The sequence below is a fragment of the Cloeon dipterum genome, chromosome 2, assembly GCF_949628265.1.
Source record: "Cloeon dipterum chromosome 2, ieCloDipt1.1, whole genome shotgun sequence".
Taxonomy (NCBI): Eukaryota; Metazoa; Arthropoda; class Insecta; order Ephemeroptera; family Baetidae; genus Cloeon; species Cloeon dipterum.
In genome coordinates, this window is record NC_088787.1 from 31,356,181 (window position 1) to 31,370,997 (window position 14,817).

Below are 14,817 nucleotides of genomic sequence, written 5' to 3' on the forward strand. Positions count from 1 at the left end.
AAGACTGCTGCGTGAAAGATTTTTCTGCACTTTGAAGAGAGCACTTGTGGCAACATTATGTGATGTACAATTAAGTGATAGTAGGGCTCAGCGCGGCGTGAGATATATTATTATTGATCGTTTTTGCATTAAATGCTAGTGTCTGTCAGCCCATTCTTCCCTATGTAAATTATTGACGAATTAAGATTTTATTTATATGCTTGTATGACTTGTCGAGGAGGGATAAACAACAATATAATATATTTATTTAAATAAAAACTACAAAATTGGTGATTTTTTCAGGGTTTCAATGTTTGCACGCCAAAATCTCAGCTTCTAGAAGTCAGATTTGGAAAAACCGCACACCAATAGACTCGTCTTAACATCCCCTAGATAGCAAAAGTAATTTTAAGGGTGCCACCCCTTCATCCCCTTTTTGCTCCATAAAAACGTGTTTTTAATTTTTTTTTTGTTATTCTGCAGAACAGAATTGAGTAATTATTACTGTAAAACCACTTCAATTCGTCATGGGATACGAAAATGAGTAAAATGATATCAAATTTTGTAAATGGGATAGTTAGAACCCGAGATTTTGTCGGTGTCTCCAAAAGAAAACGTTCTTTTAAACATATCTCGGCTTCAAACCGTCAGAATAACCAAACCGCTCACCGTTAGACTCGTCGTGACCTCCACTATAGATAGCTGAAGCAGTCAAAATTCAAGTGGGATAGCAAAGATGTTCTAAATGGCCATTTTAATTAAAGAAAAAATAAATAATCAAGCTTTTCAACGTACTTTTAAAATACCAATTGAAATTTAAACTCATCTTATATAATTTAAATATATAATATCTGTGTGTGGCAGATGTTATCGGTTGGACATATTATACTTTATGAGGCCTTTCAACTGATAATAACTCGTGCTAACCGCAAGCGTATTGAATAAATAATTATTTCTTGGCGCGCATGCGTTTTTCCTTCCCGCAATTTCAAGTATAGTTATTATATACGCGACTAGCTTCTACTCAGAAGCTGCTTCATTTCGCTCTTAACTGTTTAAATTCATACCTCTCTAAAATGGCGTGTTACTTTGCTACTGGAATTTTAATTTTGATCACAAAAGCGACTGCAATCGAAGGTAAGAAAATATATAATGTCTCTTTAATAGATTTTTTTTAATCATATAAGATAATTCGAAAAAATTACAAGCCATCTTGTCGCTGAAGCGTCGGCCTATATACGTTTTAACTCTGAAAGTTTATTAGGAAACCTTTATAATATTTGAAAAATAAAAATTAGAGGAATTCAATTCAATTTTTATACGAAATCGAGAAAAATTGAGGAGTTTTCTAATAGAAAATCACCATGAACTTTTCCTAGCCAAGAGATAAAGAGGGCGGAAAATTGACAAGACTTAAACGGGGTGCATTGCACCCCATTTCAGTTTTCTTAATTTTACCGAGTAATATTGGGTAAGAGAATTTTTTCTAAATTCTGAAATGTACCGAGTAATATCGTTATTTTTAATTCTGAAACGTGGTGCACTGCACACCATTTCAGTTGTCTGTTTTTCGGAAATAAAATCTCAACTTTTAACAAATAACAAAATTCCCTCCCAATTTAAATTAAGCTCTTCATGAAAAGCCCAAAAACAATTAAAATTACAAAAAAGCCACTCATTAATTAAGCTTGATGTTTTTTGTTTAAATAAATCCAAAATTCATCATTGTACATTTTTCAGTGACGCCTAGAAAATTAACGTTCTGAGCATAATTATGACCTGTAAGATTTTTTTAATTCGACATAAATTTTAGTAAAAAATCTACCGCCTGGAAAATACTAATCATTTCTTGCTGTAGCTATATTTTTCAGGATAAACTTGCAAACAATTTTGACAACCCCTTTAAAATCCAACACGAAAAAGCATTTTTGGGCAAAATCTTTGTCGGTTCCCATAGTTTCTAATAAACCAACAAGAATATTCCCATGTCCAATTGGTAAAAAGTGTCAAATAAGCCATAAATATAGCATTTACAAACGGATGTAATATTTTCTTTGAACAGAAGACACACAGGAAGCCCTTTATTTTGTTTGACGGTTGGATTTAACACGCTTTGTAGATGCGGCGTTTTGGAATAAGGTTGCCCGCCAAGAGCTTGTCACAGGGCTCCACATGCGGCAAAATCTCCAGAGGGCCCACAACGTGGTGCTTTTCGTGGGAGACGGCATGGGACCGAACACTATAACCGCTTCTCGCATTTACAAAGAGCAACATCGGACCACCGGCAGAAACAACCCCCAGGAGACCCCGGAATCAATGTTTCTGCGTTTTGAAAGGTTTCCTCATGTAGCGCTTTTGAAGGTAAACAAATAACTTACATTCAAACACAAACCGCTGAAGCCTAAACCCTGTTGCCCTGCTGATCCGTAATAAACAAAATTTGAATCTAAACCCTTTTCAAGCTCTGAGTCGCACAAACTAGGGGTTCCCATTCAAAGCGTTATATAATAGATACAAAGGCATTGGCCGCCGGTCTGGAACCCGATTTTCAGATTTTTCACGCTCATACAAATTGTTTAATTTATTTTTTTCCCATATTTTCACTTCGCGCGACTTGAAACGTTCTCGTGCGAAAATGGTTTTCTTATTGTTAAAATTCGGCCGCTCGATCGATCATCGACCACGACCTCTCATAGGATAGATCTCGGACGGGGCTTTGACCTGCGTTATTCGAAATACATTTTCAGGGTACCTCGCAACCTGATATCCACTCCCAGGTCGGTTTTTAATGCTTACGTATTCAGTAGTTTTGAGCACATTTGGCGATACTCGGCAACGAATTTTTCACCGATCTTCCTCAGGTCGTGCGACCTGAGATCCGGCCTCGGACTGTTTTTTTGCGGTTTTGCCGCCGCCGGTCGCTTATATTTGAGTCTCTTGGTAAATTTCGCCGCCTCGACAGACGGTTGCCCGAAATGCCCAAGGGGCGCAAGCCACTTGTTTATTAGAAATAATAAATTATAAAATATTGAAGACCTTTAAAATCGAATTATAATTGATGTTTAAGAACATGAAGGTATACAAAATCAGAACAAAACGTTTAAAAAACTCTTCATCATCCAAAACTCTCTTGAAATTACCAGAATTACGATTCATTTAAAATTTGAACTCTTTATAATTAAATTTAGGGAAAAATATTAAAAAATCCAACTTTATAACTTTTTCCAGGATGGTTAATTCAATTATTTTCTTTCATTACTCGTAAATAAAATCTTCCATAATCCGTTAAATTAAACAGTCCACTAACTGAATTTAACAATTTGATTTTTTAGACCTACAACGTGGACAAACAGGTACCAGACTCGGCAGGCACTGCGACGGCATTGTTTTGCGGAGTGAAAACTAACTTTAAAACTGTTGGAGTGGACGCAAACGTTAAACTAGGAGATTGCGAATCCTCGCTCGATCCTGCCTTCCACGTTCATTCCATCTTAAAATGGGCACAAGACGCCGGAAAACGAACAGGTTAATTTAAAATTATTTTTTCTGGCCCCAAAGTGGTGACAATTCATGCTAATTTATTTTCTTTGCAAAAAGCTGCAATTTATAATGTTAAAGAAATCTTTAAGGATTTGTGACCAACACTCGAGTAACACACGCCACCCCCGCCGCATTGTACGCACATTGTGCCCATCGAAGCTGGGAATGCGAGTCGAAAATGCCCCAAGGGGCAGAAAAATGCAAGGACATTGCTCGGCAGCTCATTGAAGATGAGCCTGGCAAGTCCATTAATGTAAAAATATCCACTCTTCATGAAGAAACCCCTCAGGTGACGCATGTATTTCAGGTCATAATGGGCGGCGGGAGACAATGTTTGACGAGCAACATCACCATTACTGCTTATGACCCGATCGACACCTGGGCCTGCCAAAGAAAGGACGGCAGGGACCTGATTAATGAGTGGGAAATCAGGAAGAAGTCCCAGGAAGACTCTTATAAGGTCGTGTCAACCAGCAAGGGACTGGCTGAAATCGATTTTAGCCGCACGGACTATCTGCTTGGCGTTTTCGCCAACGGATTTATGAAATACGATCACGAAATCGACCCCGAGGTCACTCCAACCCTGGCGGAAATGTCAGCGGCTGCGATTCAAATCTTGCAGAAGGGAGAAAATGGATTTGTGTTGGTGGTAGATTAAAAAATAATTGCAAAAACTGCGCGTAGTAAAATTAATATTAATTCTGAATTTTTGCATAGATTGAGGGTGGATTGATTGATCAAGCCCACCACCGCGGCACTGCTAGACGAGCTTTGGACGAAACGGTCGCTCTCGACAAGGCTGTCGAAGAATCTTTGAAGATGTTGCACCTTTCCGACACCTTGGTCATCGTCACGGCAGACCACACTCATTCCTTGTCGATAAATGGATACCCTGATCGCGGATCAGATATTCTAGGTTTCTAATTAAAAGCCTAATTTATACTGATCGATTGATATATCCTGATTTTCAGGCATTGCCCAAAGATCAAAAGCAGACGGATTAAACTTCACAACTCTGACTTACGCTTCTGGCACGGATATTAAATATTTTCCGTTCAACGAAACACACGTGACTCGGACTGACCCGTCAAAGGAAGACTTGACGGACTTCAAATACCAGCATCAAGCGACTTTCCTTCACGACGAAGCGAATCACGGCGGAGGAGAAGTCACGGTTTACGCAATAGGTGAATATATAACTACTGGAATTTCATTTTTGACAGGGCTAATCGATTCCTATGAAGGGCAGCCAATAAACGTAATACCGTTGCTTTTGCACCGGCGACCAATCAGAGAAGGGATTGGCCAGATCGAGACAGCAGCGCCACTGTGACAACCAGCGGAAGCGTGTCAGTCTAGCTGCTACAACATAAGCCGGAACAATGACAGCTAACAATAATGCCACAACGAGAAATAATTGCCCTTCTCTTCATGAAGGAAAAGAATGATGCAGCAACAGCACGCGACAGTGGAAACATCTGCTCTTACTCAGCGAGAGCAGTGAAGTGCAGAAGATGCAGTCACGTGACTCAATCCCGACATCTCATTGGACAAGAGCAGGCATGCACTCGTTTCTCCCTTCCCCCCTAGCAGTCCGTACTAGCCAATGAGATGCCTAGATTGGCTCACGTGAACTGTGTGTGTGCTTCTCTGCTCTCGATGGGTACAAACAGATGTCTCCACTATCGCCTGCTGTTGCTGCATCATTCTTTTCCTTCACAAAAAGGGCACTTTCTAAACGTGATTTTCTCGGCCACTTTATTGTAGTTCCGGCTAATGTTGTAGATTAATTCGTGCTCTTTCGATTGACACTAATTACGGCTTCAGAAATTATTCCGACACAGAGCCGCCAGCAAAAACTCATTTATCATAGGGTAAGAGAGGACCAATGCGCATGCGCACAGATCTACGCCTCTCTTTGCTAAGCTCTATATCGTTGTGGCGCTGCTGTCTTGATCTGGCCAATCAGGAAAAACCGCTCCCTTCTCTAGTTGGTAGCAGGTTTCAAGCGAAAAACCGCTAAAGCAACGTCGTGTAAAACTTTTGACCGAATATTTTAGCTGCCAATAATAATCTGACCCTCAGGATTCGTTTGGCACGGTCAAAAATAAAATTCAAGTGCCTTGAGGATCACAAGAAATAATTTTGTATTTATTTTAAGGGCCATGGTCTCATTTATTTCACGCGGTGCATGCGCAGAACTTCGTCGCACACGTCATAGGATATGCAGCGAAAATCGGAACTTATAAGGACACAGAGAATTGGGCAAATTGTTACACGAGCCAACTATCCATGTTAATTTTAAGCTTTGTGTCTTTACTTATGTAAAAATTTGTGTTTTTTAATATACTAGCATTTGGTCACAGTCGCGTCTCACCAAATTGTTTCATCAAGGATCAACACTCATCGCATTGTCATCGACGTCCTCCAGATCAAAGGGTTCAATGAGGAGGTCGATACTGTCCGCGGTCATGTCTGCAGAGGCTGCTTCGTTCGAGTCTATTTGCTGCTTGATTTCATTGGCATCCTCAATGAAGTCGTGAATGGCCACGTTAAGCAAGTGCAATCGTTTGCGACGCATGTCCAGCTTTTCCTCTATTTCCCTCCGCTTGTCCTGAGTAAGCAAATCAATAACTGGTGTAAAAAGGCGACAATACTCATTACCTCTAAATCAGCCAGCTCAGCCTTGATTTCGTCCAAATTCTTCAAGGTCTCTTTTCTGTCTGGCTGCTCTTTGATGACCTTAGCCAGGACGTTGTACTGCACTCGATTCTTCCTGACCTCCTTGGCAGCCTTGAACGATTCTTTCGCCTCCTCGATTTCCTTCTTGGCACTTTCCACTCTGGTTTTGATGATATCGTTTAGCTCTTCGTAGCTGTTGAGTTCCGCATTGCTCGTGTGCGAGCCGAGCAGAAATTTTTCCGAAGCCAGTTCGCTTTGCGACAGCTGCAGAAGCATTCTGTTCAGTGCTCTGCAATTTTTTAATTTGTTTTAGACCATTCATTTATTATTGAGTTCTTTTGTGCTTACGTGTTGTCCTCCTCAGCAGTTCCTGGACTATTGCACCATTTTAAAAACGATCGCAGCAGCAGATTAATGCGCCTGTCATCTCCAGTTCCATCTCCGTCGATCAGAAGCCGCCGTTTGATTACTTCCTCTGAAAATATGGATATTCAATCGTTTTTTTTTAGAATGAAATGGTAATATTTTGAATCGAATGGCAAAATATCAAGTAATCAGTGCAAGGAAATAAAGATAATCGCAAATATCAAAGCTATTTAGTGGGAATTTCACAATTTTGCTGATATGTTTTGGTTAAGTTATGAAAAATCATTTTTATTTACAATTATTTATTAATCAAAGCACCATTATTTCTGAAAAATCTTAAGCTTTACGTCTTTACTACATAAATAGACCCGAAAATTTTCTGTTCATGAAATAGGGCTTCGTGTCGTGTATTATGCCTGAAACTTTTATTAGAATAAGTAATATCTGTATAGCTTTGAGGATTTCAAATCAACAAGGAAATAATATACATACATCATAGATGTTCATGAGAAATGCAATATGGAAATATTACAGTTTTCGCCACCGAGTTACAGTTTTCGCCACCCCTAGTTTGACATGGGATTCTCATAATAACTGGTGAGATGTGTATGTGTAACCCGGCAGAAACTCTAGCTTTTCCATACATGAGTGAAACTCACCTTCCGCGATCATTTTTTGAAATATTTAATGCCAATGCCTAGCACGATTGGCGTCTAAAGATATGTAATAATAATCGTTTCAGTTTGAAAAACGTCCAGTCGTCCAAGGTCCTCTAATGTTAGTACTCTAAGCGCAGATTCTGATTTCAGATTCCGATTTTGCACCAACAGCAAGTAGTTTTGTTATTGTTTGTAGCCAGACCACACCCCCTTCTCAGTGGCTTATTCCACCAATCAGCACGAATCGTTGCATTTTTTTAAACAAAGATGCCGCGAGACTAGTCAAGACCTAGAGCATGCGAAAACTGGAGAAATCGAAAAGCAACCAAAATATAAATCGAATATTTACGAGAATCACGGTATGCAAGTCAGGAAATTCCGTTTTTATTAGAAGCTGCTGGCGCTACCGAAACGAAATATTTTAATGAAGAGCGAGAAGCAGGGGGGGCATTTTTCTAGACCCGCCAGAAATTCAACCTTAAGCGGAGATAAGCACTCTCAAGAAAAGTCGCCAAACGCTTTTTTCCCAAACAAAGAACCCTCTAGCTCTCGTGTATATTCTAATCCTGCTACTGTGATGCGCGTGCAACTGATTGGTGTCTAGCGTGTCTAGTTGCAGTTAAAAAGTTGGTCTATCGCGATTTTATAACCGCACAAACACATTAAAAGTTGACTCAAAAAAATTTAACATGGTAATAAACATTAACAGAAAGAAAAATCCTTGACCTCGACGCTGAGATTGACCGACGCAACACAAACATGTGAAAGTAAATCCGAGTTGCTGACAATTTGCGTCAATCAGCGGCGAGGATTTTCCGTCTAAATAATTTTAACTGCATTCTCCGATATTATGCGTCGCACGAATCTGGCCTTTGATATTTTATTAATACTGGTCAAAAATTCCCAACTCAAATGGAAATCCGACAAAAAAGGTTGAAATTTATGTAAAAAAATAATTATGTTTTTTATTCACAAAAAAGCTAATACTCTTCTGATACATCAGACAAGACCGTGCTCCCACCGGCTTCAATATTCGGGAAATCTGAAGTTGAAAGCATATCTGAGTCTTTCTTTTCTTCTTGAGCAAAAATTTGGAAGTCACAATTAGCGCATTCGACTGATGAAATGGGAACGAGATAATTTTCATGGCTTCTTTCTTTGGATTGCACCCATAGAAATTCCTACAAACACACAAGTTAAATCAGCTGTCAAATATATGAGCTACACGACGCATGACTTACATACTGGGCCTTTGTTGAACAGCTTTGGCACATTTTTAAGTAACTATCTTCGGAGGTTTCGAGTAAAATTTTAAAAGTGCATCCTTCAGGTATTGGAGGCAGCTGCCTATCACAAACTGAAAGTCTCAAGAGAGCATCTCTGAGCTGAAGTTCGAGCCTAGTCAAGTTGTCTCTGCAAAATAATTTTTTTCTCATCTGATTGCGATACTAGGGAGATGATTTAACATACTTGCACATCGCTGCCTGCAGCTGTACTCTTTCTAGGTCAAAGCAAATCCTCCTCAGCGGTTTTCCATCTTGAGAAATAAAAACTACGACTAATTTACTCAGTTCTCCATTTTTCAACAAATCTTGTGCTGTCAGCAGACATTTTTTTACATAGTCTCTTAGCAGGGGATGGTCACATGACTGAAAATAAATTTGAGTTATTTAAGAAATAATTTTAAATTAATTGAGCTTACATTAATAGGGACACCATATTTTTGTTTCTTGGTAAATACTCCATTTGGATAAATTTTGTTGAGATATAAGAGTTGATTGATGCAGATTTCGAAGAATTCGAGAAGCCTCCCTGTGCATGGATCTGTAACATGAGCATTTTGTCATTGACTGAAATTTGAGTTGAAAAATGCACGACTAACCAGAAGTTGAAGTTTTGTTGTTTTGAAACATTTTTGCAATTCAAGCTCTAGCAGTATGGTGTGAGAAGAGAAGAACAAGATAATAAAACTAGGTTATTTCCACTTCAAGCAATTTATTAGGAGTTAGGGCCAATTTTGTTCAGAATCGCCAAAGTTGAGCATGGTTATACATTATTAAACTACCCCATCTCTTTCCTTTACTGAGGAGGTTTTTACTATACATTCATAAACCCTGATTCCTCCTAGACCTCCTCTCCTCATATTTTACCCTCCTTGCTGCAACTGCAGCTGCACTCGTACGCAGGCGACACAGTATGGCCAATTTTGAAACTAAAACAAATATGTATGTAGCATCTAGCATGCGGCCATGCGCATCACATTTCGCTACCTAGATCTCGGAACAACTGTGCTTCGATGTTAGTCGTAGTCGCCGTTCAAATCAAAGCTTAAAATTCGAATTATTTTCCTTGCTGCGACTGTTACACGTTCGTTTCGGTGGATGCGAAGCGTTCGAGGGAGCTGCTGAAATTGAGCAAAAGCTGAGGCACTAGAGAAGAGCGGAGTGAAAGGTGAGCTGGCGAAATTATCGCAGCTGGTCAAGCTTGCTTTGTTTCAACACAAACAACTCTTGGTGCTGGCCATGATTGTATAAGCTTACTAGTTAGAAGGTCTTGGCATTGTAACTATTCATTTTATATGGTAAGAACCTGGAATTCCTGGAAAATCTCTATACGGAACAGCGAAAACAGCGTCGCATGCGTTGAAAGCGTTGTTTGGTCCTAATTTGGTTTTTATGCAAGACAAATTAATGCGTCGAACTTAACAGACGTGAGACGTCGAGGTGTGAGAATTCAATTTATTCACGAAATTGCTCAATACCCGACGGTTTTCGGTTATAACGCACTGGTTGAAGTTTTGTAAAGCGTGACTCTATAAAGAAGTTGTGGACAACGTGTTTCCAGAACCGCCATGTCGCTACAACCGAAGCCAGTGGATTTCGCCCAAATGTGGGCCATGTTGGAGCCCACCGTGCAAGGTGTTATCAAATTAGGAAATGTGCAGAAGACGGACTGGAATGAAGGATTTGGGTGAGCAATGTTTTCCCTATGATTTTATTTCGTGGAATCCAAATGTACAAAATACATAATATTATTTATTACTGTATAACTGGCAAGAAAAATAGACAGTAAAATAAAAAATTATTTTGTCTATCTAGAGCTTTGCCCTTCAGTCAGGATTAAACAAATACATAAATTTAGCCTCATCGTTATTTGCTGTATATAAAATAAATACATCCACGAGGTTTGCTTCTGTTCACAAAATACTGTTGCGTGTCCTTGTGAAATAATCTTTTGTTCTTTCCGTGCCTTATTTTAAAGGCATTATTATTTGTATTCTTAAAAAAAGATTAATTTTTTTGTTTTGTTTCATGTCTTGTTTGAAATGACCTCTCAATTTGATTAACAGTCACGTGTATGCTTTGTGCGTGGCCCAACCGGAAATCCTGGCCGATCCTTTGTACGACAAGACGCAGATATTCCTCGAGACCCACGTCAGGGATCTGCTGCAGGTGGTTAAACAACACAAAGGGGTTGACATGCTGAAAGCTTACAACGACTTCTGGAACGTCTATAAGGAGGGATGCCAGTATCTTCATCTTCTTTACATGTATTTAGATTTTTCGTTAAGGTTAAACAAGTCTAAGCCACCTTATTTCAGGTACTTAAACACGCAACACATCCGAAAATCCAAATTTGGAGATACCGACATGCGGTTTGTCGACACATCTCTTCAGCAGGTGGAGCAAATGGAAATCGGAGAGCTGGGCCTGTCCGTTTGGAAGGACGAAATGGTAATACCCTTGGTTACTGAAATTGTCAGTTTGCTGCTGGAAGGAATACAGAAGGACAGAGATGGCACTGCCTCCTTCCAAATGACCTCCATCATGCAAGGCGTGATTAACTCGTTTGTCTGCGTTGAGGAGTACAAGCTGAAGATGCAGCAACAGGTTAATTCATTTTTATTTTTTATACTATTTTGTAACTAAAATTTCTGTTTAGTTGTATGAAGAAATCTTTGAGAAGCCCTTCCTGGACGCCAGCGCGGAATATTACAAAAGAGAAGCCAGCAGGATGCTCCAAGAGTACGACATTGCCGAGTACATGGAAAGGGTCATACAGAAACTGGAGGAGGAAAACAAAAGATGCAGTCGCTTCCTTTACAAGACGTCAGTTACGTTTCAAAGCTAGAAAAATGGCAGTTGTATAAGCCCTTAGAGTTCGAAGCCACCAACAGATGGTGACGCCATATGCTTTCTTAAAAATTCAATTTTAAGACACTTCCGCTGCGATTTCAGACTCAATCTTGCCACTGTGCATTCTTTACTCAACATGTTTTATTTTGACATGCTGAAAACCAAAACCACTCCAGTCATTTGCCGTAGGAACGTTGGAAAATATGTTATATTTGAATAAATAGTTTTTATTCTGCTGCGATTGGCTTAACGGATTTTGGTTTTTAGCACGTCAAAAGAAAAGTAGACAATGCACAGTGTCAGGGTTGAGTTTGAAATAGCAGCGGAAGTGCAATGAAATAAAATTAGTTGCGGCTGTATACGGTGGCGTCATCTGTTGACGGCTTCGGTCACTAAGGGCTTATACAACTTGTGTATTACAAAGAAATATTTGGCATTTTCTAAAATTGCTTTTCAAATATTTGGTATTTTGTAGAATATTTTCGGTTAGCAAAAATTCATTTCAACTTAAACGTTAACAGACCTGTTTTAAATCTGCTGGACAATTTGTTATTTTAACTATCAGACGAATTTTGTATTATTAGGACCAACTACTTTTTTCAATAATAAGCGGGACAATTTCTTAGTTACAAATAAATCCACAATTTTTTAAGGTGCAATGTAAACAAATTTTATACCAAAGATTTTCAAATTCCAGTTCCTACGAAAAAGTGCGCAGTACATTCGAGGAGCACTTTGTCGAGGACCACAAAGACCGGCTGCTGAGCGAGTGCGAAGGAATGGTCGAGGGAGAGCGAAAGAGTGAACTGGCCAACCTGTACATCCTGCTAAAGCCTCTGCCGCAGCACATGAACCACTTGATTTCCACAGTGCAGGAGCACATTCAAAAGAAGGGTCTCGAGAGCATTTCCAATCTGTCTGGGGAGAACGTGCACACACAGTTCGTGGAAAATATGCTGGGTGTGCACAAGAAATACAGGGACCTCATCAGAGAAGTGTTCAGGGACGACCAGTCTTTTGTGGGCGCTCTTGACAAAGCGTGCACTAACGTTATCAACCACAAAGCCACTCCGAGAAGCCCCTGCAAGTCCCCTGAGATGGTATTAATTTATTTAAATTTCCGCATCTGTGTTGCTCATTCGCAATTATTTCCAGTTGGCAAAGCATTGCGACTCGTTGCTACGCAAAACCGCCAAGGGAATCACGGAAAACGAAGTGGAGGAGAAACTGGGTCACTCAATCACAATATTCAAATACGTCGACGACAAGGACGTATTTCAAAAGTTCTACTCTCGCATGCTGGCCAAACGCTTGATCCAGCAGATGAGTTATTCAATGGATCTGGAGGAAAATATGATCAACAGATTGAAGGTGGACTGTTTGCTTTGCTCAGTTGAAAACGATACTAAATTAAATTTGCAGCAAGCGTGTGGCTACGAGTTTACCAGCAAGCTGCACCGAATGTTCACCGACATAAATGTGTCTAGCGATCTGAACGCTCAATTCCTCATCTCGCTATCGAAAGCAGGCGATGTGCTGGGCATCAATTTTTCTGTCAACGTTCTACAGGTAAATTTGATGGAAAATGAATGGGTATTTAGAAATAGAGTCGCGCGGATGGGCAGACTGACGCGCGGTCCCCCTGCGCAGATCCTCGTCCCTATCTTTCCCATGTTTAATGAATTTTCGCTAGCTGCTCCGTGCCAAAATTACTGGAGCCATCCGCGTCTCTATTGGTGACAAACGAATGCGAACGAGTTGATCTACAACATACAAGCCGGAACCGTGACCGCGGGAAATAAACTAACCAGGTAATTCGCGTTCTAAAAGTGTCTGGGAAGAAAGCTACAGCTGGAGCAGGCGATACTAGAGACATCTGCTCATACTCAGTAAAAACAGTGAAGCTCACGAATATCTAGCAGTCAGATGCCTCTAGTGTCGCCTGCCCAAACTGTAGCTTTCTTCCCAGACAAAAAGGGGCACTTTTTGAACGCGAATTTTTCCCACGGTCATGGTTTCGACTTATGTTGTAGATCAACTTGTGCGCTTTCGTTTGACATCAACGCGGCTGGATTCTGTAATTTTTACACAGAGCCGCTAACGAAATCTCATGAAACGTGTAAAAAAATAATTCCAATCCCCAATCCACCTTCTAGACAGCTGCCTGGCCTGTTCACAACTACAATTCATCACCAATCACGCTGCCTTCTGAACTGGAAAATGCAGTGCAGAAGTTTGAGAGTTATTACCACACGAGGTTTAACGGCCGCAAGCTGACTTGGATCCACTACTTGTGCCAATGTACGTCTAATCAATTCCCCCTGCTTTTTATAATTTTCTAATAATTGAATTATCAGGTGAACTTCGCCTCAACTACCTAAAGAAGACTTACTTCATCACAATGAATACCTATCAAATGGCGATCCTGCTGCTGTTTTCCAAGCCGAACACTGTTCCCTACAGCGAGATCAGAGAGGCCCTGTCCATGCCCGACGACACCCTAAGCAGGCACATCGCCAGTTTAGTTGAATGCAAGTTCCTCACTTCAGACACCGAGGTATGTGCACTCTTGAAATTAACGATAATCAATTCATGAATAACTTCACCAGACCATCGGCCCTGAGAGTCAGTTGACTCTGAACATGAACTACACCAACAAACGTACAAAGTTCAAAATATCCAACGTCATCCAGCGCGAGCTGCCTCAGGAATCTGAGCAGACGATGAGCGCCGTCGACGACGACCGCAAATTGTACTTGCAGGCGGCGATCGTTCGCATCATGAAGGCAAGAAAGTCGCTCAGACACAATGAATTAATCACTCAGGTAAAGTTAACGTAAGTTTGTGATTTTCTAATATTAATCATTTTTCTTCGACAGGTGTTGGCCCAAAATAATGGTACGTTCACACCCTCCATCACCATGATTAAGAAGAGCATTGAGTCGCTTATTGAGAAGCAGTACTTGGAAAGGACACAAAACACTACTGACTACTACAGTTACATTGCTTAAAGCTGGAATGATTTTATTCCACTCTTGTATGGCTATAAAGGAGTTGTTCTGTGCCTAAGGAATTGTCTCATTTAACTCGAACTGTGTAAGCCCCAATGTACTGTAGGATCAAATTAAATATGAGTTGTCTGAGCCTTTTTTAAAATATACACAAGTGGATGCCAAGATTATTTGTCTTTTTTATTAATTTGATGACACATGACCAGACTGGTATCAAAAAATTCACTTCGGCATTTTTAATTTTTGCGGCTTTCCTCACGCCGCAAGTGTTAGTGAGCAAACTGCAGTCGCTCTAGGTCAGTTCTAGGCTGCCTGGCTGCAAAAACGAAATTATACATTTCATGAGTGAGGCGGGAGAGCCGCCAGACTTTTGGAAGTTTCTTCTTTTGCTTTTGTATGATCCTTATTAACTCATTTCACCAAACGGCCGTATTTTTTCTCCTT

At 40.2% G+C, this 14,817-nt stretch overlaps 4 protein-coding genes across 6 annotated transcripts; 2 read left to right on the forward strand and 2 right to left on the reverse strand.

Annotated features, from left to right (window-relative positions):
• Positions 1–1,002: 1,002 nt before the first annotated feature.
• On the forward strand, positions 1,003–5,847 carry LOC135936342 (alkaline phosphatase-like). 3 transcript variants are annotated; one of them, XM_065479114.1, is made up of 8 exons: positions 1,003–1,116; positions 2,099–2,340; positions 3,312–3,504; positions 3,609–3,772; positions 3,827–4,168; positions 4,237–4,435; positions 4,491–4,706; positions 5,681–5,847. In XM_065479114.1, the coding sequence occupies exons 1-8, from the start codon at positions 1,056–1,058 to the stop codon at positions 5,845–5,847; spliced, it is 1,584 nt and encodes a 527-aa protein (XP_065335186.1). In that variant the 5' UTR covers positions 1,003–1,055. The 3 variants fall into 3 exon arrangements, with proteins under 3 accessions (XP_065335186.1, XP_065335188.1, XP_065335187.1); XM_065479116.1 differs by lacking the exon at positions 5,681–5,847 and adding an exon at positions 4,764–4,905; XM_065479115.1 differs by lacking the exon at positions 5,681–5,847 and adding an exon at positions 4,769–4,893.
• On the reverse strand, positions 5,663–7,404 carry thoc7 (THO complex 7). The gene is made up of 4 exons (XM_065479119.1): positions 7,227–7,404; positions 6,550–6,676; positions 6,184–6,490; positions 5,663–6,133 (listed from the first exon to the last, which is right to left on the reverse strand). Exons 1-4 carry the CDS (start codon positions 7,237–7,239, stop codon positions 5,909–5,911), a joined length of 672 nt encoding a protein of 223 aa, XP_065335191.1. The 5' UTR covers positions 7,240–7,404; the 3' UTR covers positions 5,663–5,908.
• A 769-nt stretch (positions 7,405–8,173) lies between these two features.
• On the reverse strand, positions 8,174–9,284 carry PolZ2 (DNA polymerase zeta subunit 2). The gene is made up of 5 exons (XM_065478503.1): positions 9,109–9,284; positions 8,929–9,050; positions 8,697–8,875; positions 8,468–8,639; positions 8,174–8,407 (listed from the first exon to the last, which is right to left on the reverse strand). Exons 1-5 carry the CDS (start codon positions 9,137–9,139, stop codon positions 8,207–8,209), a joined length of 705 nt encoding a protein of 234 aa, XP_065334575.1. The 5' UTR covers positions 9,140–9,284; the 3' UTR covers positions 8,174–8,206.
• A 209-nt stretch (positions 9,285–9,493) lies between these two features.
• Cul2 (cullin 2) lies at positions 9,494–14,540 on the forward strand. Its single transcript, XM_065478502.1, has 12 exons — positions 9,494–9,677; positions 10,071–10,196; positions 10,576–10,776; positions 10,828–11,116; positions 11,169–11,335; positions 12,060–12,462; positions 12,518–12,733; positions 12,785–12,931; positions 13,519–13,663; positions 13,720–13,919; positions 13,972–14,187; positions 14,242–14,540. The coding sequence occupies exons 2-12, from the start codon at positions 10,078–10,080 to the stop codon at positions 14,371–14,373; spliced, it is 2,235 nt and encodes a 744-aa protein (XP_065334574.1). The 5' UTR covers positions 9,494–9,677; positions 10,071–10,077; the 3' UTR covers positions 14,374–14,540.
• Positions 14,541–14,817: the final 277 nt, after the last annotated feature.

What these genes read in the sequence shown, in the direction of transcription:
- LOC135936342 (XM_065479114.1), top strand. Translation starts at nt 1,056, where the DNA reads ATGGCGTGTTACTTTGCTACTGGAATTTTAATTTTGATCACAAAAGCG. An exon ending in CTCATGTAGCGCTTTTGAAG is followed by an intron (nt 2,341 to 3,311) that starts GTAAACAAATAA and finishes TTGATTTTTTAG; the next exon opens with ACCTACAACGTGGACAAACA. An exon ending in AAAATGGATTTGTGTTGGTG is followed by an intron (nt 4,169 to 4,236) that starts GTAGATTAAAAA and finishes ATTTTTGCATAG; the next exon opens with ATTGAGGGTGGATTGATTGA.
- thoc7 (XM_065479119.1), bottom strand. An exon ending in ACTGCTGAGGAGGACAACAC is followed by an intron (nt 6,491 to 6,549) that starts GTAAGCACAAAA and finishes AAAAAATTGCAG; the next exon opens with AGCACTGAACAGAATGCTTC. An exon ending in CTGAGCTGGCTGATTTAGAG is followed by an intron (nt 6,134 to 6,183) that starts GTAATGAGTATT and finishes TTGCTTACTCAG; the next exon opens with GACAAGCGGAGGGAAATAGA.
- PolZ2 (XM_065478503.1), bottom strand. Translation starts at nt 9,139, where the DNA reads ATGTTTCAAAACAACAAAACTTCAACTTCTG. An exon ending in AATATGGTGTCCCTATTAAT is followed by an intron (nt 8,876 to 8,928) that starts GTAAGCTCAATT and finishes ATTTATTTTCAG; the next exon opens with TCATGTGACCATCCCCTGCT. An exon ending in GTTCAACAAAGGCCCAGTAT is followed by an intron (nt 8,408 to 8,467) that starts GTAAGTCATGCG and finishes GTGTGTTTGTAG; the next exon opens with GAATTTCTATGGGTGCAATC.
- Cul2 (XM_065478502.1), top strand. Translation starts at nt 10,078, where the DNA reads ATGTCGCTACAACCGAAGCCAGTGGATTTCGCCCAAATGTGGGCCATG. An exon ending in CCTGCAAGTCCCCTGAGATG is followed by an intron (nt 12,463 to 12,517) that starts GTATTAATTTAT and finishes AATTATTTCCAG; the next exon opens with TTGGCAAAGCATTGCGACTC. An exon ending in ATATGATCAACAGATTGAAG is followed by an intron (nt 12,734 to 12,784) that starts GTGGACTGTTTG and finishes TTAAATTTGCAG; the next exon opens with CAAGCGTGTGGCTACGAGTT.